Source organism: Gobio gobio (genome assembly GCF_949357685.1).
Source record: "Gobio gobio genome assembly, chromosome: 24".
Classification (NCBI taxonomy): domain Eukaryota; kingdom Metazoa; phylum Chordata; class Actinopteri; order Cypriniformes; family Gobionidae; genus Gobio; species Gobio gobio.
The window spans coordinates 1,714,253-1,721,752 of NC_137120.1; the positions used below are offsets into that span (position 1 = coordinate 1,714,253).

The 7,500-nt window shown below is 29.3% G+C and overlaps 1 protein-coding gene across 1 annotated transcript in view; it reads right to left on the minus strand.

Annotated features, from left to right (window-relative positions):
* lamb3 (laminin subunit beta 3) overlaps window positions 1-7,500 on the minus strand; it is a 23,483-nt gene that overhangs the window by 15,246 nt on the left and 737 nt on the right. The window contains exons 3-5 of the mRNA XM_079807767.1: window positions 3,232-3,346; window positions 2,044-2,117; window positions 1,782-1,973 (exon numbers count right to left, since the gene is read on the minus strand). Coding sequence (XP_079663893.1) covers window positions 1,782-1,973; window positions 2,044-2,117; window positions 3,232-3,346 — 381 coding nt within the window. The remainder of the gene's footprint in view (window positions 1-1,781; window positions 1,974-2,043; window positions 2,118-3,231; window positions 3,347-7,500) is intronic.

Here is a 7,500-nt window from a genome sequence, read left to right on the forward strand (position 1 = left end):
TGTCATCATTTCAACTGTATATGTCATCATTATGAATTAGTGTCTGTTTTGTTATTATTTGAACTTTTTAGGGCATAATTTGACTTTGTATGTCATATTTTTTATTACTTTTTATGTCATCATTGAATTAGTATATCATAGTTCTGTTATTATTTAAACTTTTTAGACATAATTTCAACTTTTTGCCAAACTATGAATTAGTATGTCATCATTTTGAATTAGTTTTTTCATTTAGAATTAATTTTGTTATTATTTTAACTATTTACGGCATCATTTTGACTTTTTATGTCATAACTGTGGCTGTTTTTGCCATAATTATGACTTTTTATGTCAAAACATTCATAATTTCATAAAAGTTTATGAAAATTATGATTTTTTAAAATAATTTCAACTGTCATCATTATACCTTAGTAAGTCATAATTTTGACTTCTTATGTCCTAATTTCAACTTTTGTCGTAATTGACTGTCAAAATTTCAACTTTTTATCATCATTATGGATAAGTATGTCATAGTTTTGTCATTATTTAAACTTTTTAGGACATGATTTAGACTTTGTCACAACTGTTACTTTATTTACTTTTTATGTCATAATTATGACCTTTAATGTCAAAACTTGACTTTCATAATAATGAAAGAATTTTATAATTTCAACTGTCATCATTATAAATCAGTTTCTCATAATTATGACTTTTCATTTCATAAATGATGTTAATTTTTACTTTCATCTCATAATTATACTGTAGTATGTCAGAATCTTGAGTTTTTATGTCATAAATATGACTTAGTATGTCATAATTTTGAGTTTTATGTCATAAATGTGACTTAGTAGTATGTCATAATTTTGAGTTTTTATGTCATAAATATGACTTAGTATGTCATAATTTTGAGTTTTTATGTCATAAATATGACTTAGTATGTCATAATTTTGCGTTTTTATGTCATAAATATGACAGTATGTCATAATTGTGAGTTTTATGTCATAAATGTGACTTAGTGTGTCATAATTTTGAGTTTTTATGTCAAATATGACTTGGTATGTCATAATTTTGAGTTTTTATGTCATAAATATGACAGTATGTCATAATTGTGAGTTTTATGTCATAAATATGACTTAGTATGTCATAATTTTGAGTTTTTATGTCATAAATATGACTTAGCATGTCATAATTTTGAGTTTTTATGTCATAAATATGACTTAGTATGTCATAATTTTGAGTTTTTATGTCATAAATATAACTTAGTATGTCATAATTTTGAGTTTTGTCATAAATATGACTTAGTATGTCTTTTTATGTCATAAATATGACTTAGTATGTCATAATTTTGAGTTTTTATGTCATAAATATAACTTAGTATGTCATAATTTTGAGTTTTGTCATAAATATGACTTAGTATGTCTTTTTATGTCATAAATATGACTTAGCATGTCATAATTTTGAGTTTTATGTCATAAATATAACTTAGTATGTCATAATTTTGAGTTTTTATGTCATAAATATAACTTAGTATGTCATAATTTTGAGTTTTTATGTCATAAATATAACTTAGTATGTCATAATTTTGAGTTTTGTCATAAATATGACTTAGTATGTCTTTTTATGTCATAAATATGACTTAGCATGTCATAATTTTGAGTTTTATGTCATAAATATGACTTAGCATGTCATAATTTTGAGTTTTTATGTCATAAATATAACTTAGTATGTCCTAATTGTGAGTTTTTATGTCCTAATTGTGATATTTAAAGGCATGTTTTTCTCCTATGATGGCGAGGTCATACCTTCTGGCCCCTGTAGGGCTCGTCTGCTGTGGATGGGAGTGTGTAGCAGTATGTGTCCTGGAGGCTGCGAGGGAAGGCTGTGCCCACCTGAGGGAAGGTGGAGGGGCAGTGGGTGGCCATGTACAGGACGGGCTGCCATGAGCGCCCGTAGTCCTGCGACCTCTCGATGATCAGCGCCTCAGGCCTCGGGCCCTGTGGACCAGACCCCCAGCCGTCAGAAGCAGCTCTAACACATTAAATAAACACTACGAGTATCAGATACCTTAAAGGACAGCAGGACCGTTTCCAGGTGGTACATCCCATTTAAATCCAGCTGCAGCGTCACAGGACTCACATCTGGAACAAACACACACTCACATTACCACCGGAAAACCTCTCAATCGTGGAATGACCAACACATTTGTCCTCGCAAATCTCAAACGAATATCGCCTTACTCATTCAGCAAGTGCTATGCTACGCTAATGCTATCAAAGCATTGTCATCAATTAGCAAGGTGGCATTTATTGAATTAGCTAGTCCAGCTAGCCAAGTTTCCACTACTAAAAATATTTAAGTTGAGATGAAATGATCATTTTAAGTTAAATGTATAAATTAGCTTACTCAAATATTTCAAGCAATTAAAAATGTACAAAATAAAAATCTGCCAGTTCTGCTTCCGTAAGCTTTAAATTTCATAACTTAAAAAAGTAGATGTAACTGATTACCACAAATCTTTGGAGTTTGGACAATTGTTTTAAACGAGCATTAATTTAACACATTTTATAATCAGCAAAGTTAAATAAAACCTATTTTAAGTCATTTGTTTAAATTAAAATATATAAAAAAAAGAACAATTGCAAATGTACAGACTTAACATAGTACTAGGAGCGAAATGCACCAATTATAAATAAATAATAATAATAGTATCAAATATTTAATCCCTACAACATACTAAATCCATAAACTAAACTAAAATGGAGGATCGTTTTAAGTGCTTGGTTTCTTCGAAGATGAAATACCTTGAATTACACAATTTATATTTTTTTACAATTAAAAGTGGGATTTGATGACTAAATGTACAACTTAGCGTAACATAAATTGTTTTGTTATCCTTAATATCTTTTAAACACAAGTTTTGTGGTGTAATTAAAATATAAATCAATAATTAAGTGTATGACGGTTACGGTAAGGGTTCCCGCGCTCTGCTGTTGTTATGGTTACTCCCTCAGGCGAGTGTAGTCCGTTGGCCTCTGGTAATTCAAAATATGCTGACTGGATTGTAATATGACGTTTTAGTTACAGTAAAAACAGTTGAAAATTAAAACTATTTAGTATGTAGGCTACTTGACGTCCTTAAATTACATGTGTGTCAACCAAACGCGAATGTACTCGAATACCTGACGTATATAAAGTGATATTTAAGTAAACATGGCTAACAGAATGTAGTTTCTGTCAGCGATGATGTCCTACCTTTCTTGGACTGCCACCAGCGGTTGGGTCCGGCGCTGGAGATCACGTTCTGGATCGTGTGCGCGTTATACGCCGCGGGGTTCCGAGAGTCACACGGGCAACATTTCATCTTCCACTGGGACACAGAGAGCTCGGGTCAGGCATTTGGGTAAGTTATGTCTCAGTTATATGGCCACATTTTCACCACAACAGAAAATAACTGTTGGTAAATCTTAATTTATGACATGAAAAGTCTTTAATATGACATAAAGAGTAATAATTTTGAATTTGATGTCATTATCATGACATAGAAAGTCGAAACGATGACAAAAATACACAATTATCGCATACAAAGTTATACTTTTGACTTTTTATGTTGTAAATAGGGCATCATTTTGACTTTTATGCCATAGTCATGACATTAAAAGTCTAAATTATGACATACAAAGTCATAATTATGACTAGTTGTAATTGTGACAGATTAAATATGACAAAATTATGACTTAGATTTAAAAAATCAAAGTAAAAAGATGTTATGTTCTAATTATTAAGACTTTAAAGTCAGAATTTTGAATTTTTGCCATAACTTTTTAAGTTATAATTATAACTTAGTATTCCGATTTCAACTTTTTATGTCGTAATTCTGAATTTTGAAGCCATAATTTTGACTTTTCGACTCATAATTATGCTTAGTATGTTATAATTTCACCTTTTTAAGTCATAATACTGACATTCAAAGTCGAAATTATACCTACTGTACTAAGTCATCATTATGATAATGTGATAATAATATGACTTCTTGAAACTAAATTTTCTTAAAACTTAAAATTATGACTAAGTGTGAGACTAAAAAAACTTAAAATTATGACTAAGTGTGAGACTAAGTGAAAAGGTTGAAATTATGACTTTTTATGTCATAATTATGACCCATAAGTCAGAATTTCACATTTTTATCGTAATTATGATTTTTTTTTCTTCTAATGTTGGGAAAATGGGCTTTCATGTTTGAGTATCAGCTTTGTCTCGGATGTTTCTCCTCAAATAAACACTCATACAGTCAGATTATAGAGCTGAAATATGATAACCATTGAAGTGTTGCATAAATCATTTGTCTCATTTCTGTGTATGATGAGCGTGGCCTCAGGCTGAGGATCTGAGTTTGTTCATTAGTGCGTCTCATCAGGATGCCTGTATGAAGATTAATTTCTCAAACATCAGCAATAACCTGAATAAACACGCTCAGCTCGGAATGAATCAGCCTCAAAATCAAAAACCAGACATGAGTGAGTGTCACGAAAACTCTCGAGGTACATCGCACACTCAAATCATAAGCAAGAATGCATATATATATTATAATATTTCTGCTCATTTAAATAAAAATATGTGATCATTTGGGATTATGTTAATAACTGTAATGAGAATTTGAGCGGAAATTGTGTTATCAAAATAAATATCATATGATATAAAATATATATCATAATAAAAAACTTTACTTTAAAAGCTTTTAGCGGCTCAGTTTTTGTGATATCAACTTCACATTTGGAACATAACTCGGGTAAACACGTTTTTGATTTTCTACCAATTTTAGAGTCCAAATTTTGTAAAATAAGTATTTTGTGTAAAATACACGTTACGTTTTTTTTTTACTTTTGCTTTACACCAAATCATTATAAGTTATGCTTCATTCAATTCAATTCCATTTATTGTCATTGAGCAAGTACGAATATCAAATATTCTAAATCTTAAACACTCAGAATTCACCTGTAAACCCATTTTAAAGTTGCGTTACCTTTAAAATAACGGCTAATTTTTTGTGGTATCAACTTCAAATTTGCAACACAACTCGGTCAGACATATGGTTTTGATTTTCTATCGATTTTAGAGTGAAAATTATTTAGTAAAATATGTATTTTGTGTAAAATACAACATTTTCAGTTCCTTAATTTTTCTTTACAGTAAATGATTATAAATTAGGTGTCATTCGCTTAAGAGCTTAAACTCTTAAAATTCACATGTAAACCCATTTTAAAGTTGCGTTACCTTTAAAATAGCGGACATTTTTGTGATATCAATTTCAAATTTGGAACACAACTCGGTTAGACATATGATTTTGATTTTATAGCAATTTTAGAGTCCAAATGATTTTGTAAAATATATATTTTGTGTAAAATACAACATGTTTAGTTCTTTACTTTTGCTTTACAGTAAATGATTATAAATTATGTTTTATTCTAAAGCTTAAACACTCAAAATTCACCTGTGAAAACCATTTTAAAGTTGCATTACGTTTAAAGCATTATTTTAAAACCTTTTAACGGCTCAATTTTTGTGATATCTATTTCAAATTTGGAACATAACTCAGCTAGACACGTTTTGATTTTATAACAATTTTAGAGTCAAAATAACTTAGTAAAATAAATATTTTGTGTAAAATACAACATGTTTAGGTCTATACTTTTGCTTTAGTGTAAATCATTGTAAATTAGGTTTCATTCAAAAGCTTAAACTCTCAAAAATCATCCTGAGAAAACTGATTTGAAGTTGCGTCACCGTTAAAACCTTTTAGCGGCTCAATTTTTGTGGTAGCAATTTCAAATTTGGAACACAACTCGGTTAGACAAGTTTTTGATTTTATAACGATTTTAGAGTCCACATGATTTAGTAAAATAAGTATTTTGTGTAAAATACAACATGTTTAGTTCTTTACATTTGCTTTAGTGTAAATCATATTAAATTAGGTGTCATTCTAAAGCTTAAACACTCAAAATGTATCCAATGAAAACCTTTGTGAAATTGCGTCAACTTTAAAACGTTACTTTGAAAGTTTTTAGCGGCTCAGTTTTTGTGATATCAACTTCACATTTGGAACAGAGCTTTGATTTTCTAGCAATTTTAGAGTCCAAATGATTTTGTAAAATATATATTTGATGTAAAATACAACACGTGTAGTTCTTTAAATTTTCTTTACAGTAAATGATTATAAATTAGGTGTCATTCACTCAAGAGCTTAAACTCTTAAAATTCACCTGTGAAAACCATTTTGCAGTTGCGTTACCTTTAAAATAGCGGCTAATTTTTGTGATATCAACTTCAAATTTGTAGCACAACTCGTTTAGACATATGACTTTGATTTTATAGCGATTTTAGGGTCCAAATGTTTTAGTAAAATATATATTTTGTATAAAATACAACATGTTTAGTTCTTAACTTTATCTTTACAGTAAATCATTATAAATTAGGTTTAATTCAAAAACTTAAACTCTCAAATTTCACCTGTGAAAACCATTTTAAAGTTGCGTTACATTTAAAGCATTATTTTAAAACCTTTTAACGGCTCAATTGTTTTGTGGTATCAACTTCACATTTGGAACATAACTCGGTTAAACACATTTTTGATTTTCTAGCGATTTTAGAGTCCAAATGATTTAGTAAAATATATATTTTGTGTAAAATACAACACGTGTAGTTATTTCCTTTATCTTTACAGTAAATGATTATAAATAAGGTGTCATTCTAAAGCTTAAACTCTTAAAATTCACCTGTGAAAACCATTTTAAAGTTGCGTTACCTTTAAAGCATTATTTTAAAACCTTTTAACGGCTCAATAAAAAAAAAAATTCAATTTACAACATGTTTAGTTCTTTACTTTATCTTTACAGTAAATCATTATAAATTAGTTTTCATTCAAAAGCTTAAACTCTAAAACCTAAAACTAAAAGGTTTTAAACTTTAAAACCTTTTTAAAGTTGCGTTACATTTAAAGCATGATTTTAAAACCTTTTAACGGCTCAATTGTTTTGTGGTATCAACTTCACATTGGGAACACAACTCGGTTAGACAAGTTTTTGATTTTATAGTGATTTTAGAGTCCAAATGATTTAGTAAAATAAGTATTTTGTGTAAAATACAACATGTTTAGTTCTTTACTTTTGCTTTAGTGTAAATCATATTAAATTAGGTGTCATTCTAAAGCTTAAACACTCAAAATGTATCCAGTGAAAACCTTTGTGAAATTGCGTCACCTTTAAAACGTTACTTTGAAAGCTTTTAGCGGCTCAGTTTTTGTGATATCAACTTCACATTTGGAACAGAGCTTTGATTTTCTAGCAATTTTAGGGTCCACATGATTTAGTAAAATATATATTTTGTGTAAAATACAACATGTTTAGTTATTTACATTTTCTTTACAGTAAATGATTATAAATGAGGTGTCATTGTAAAGCTTGAGGAGAAACATCTGTTCCTCAGCATCTGTTCTTCTGTGTGTGTTTGGCACAGATCATCATCAGC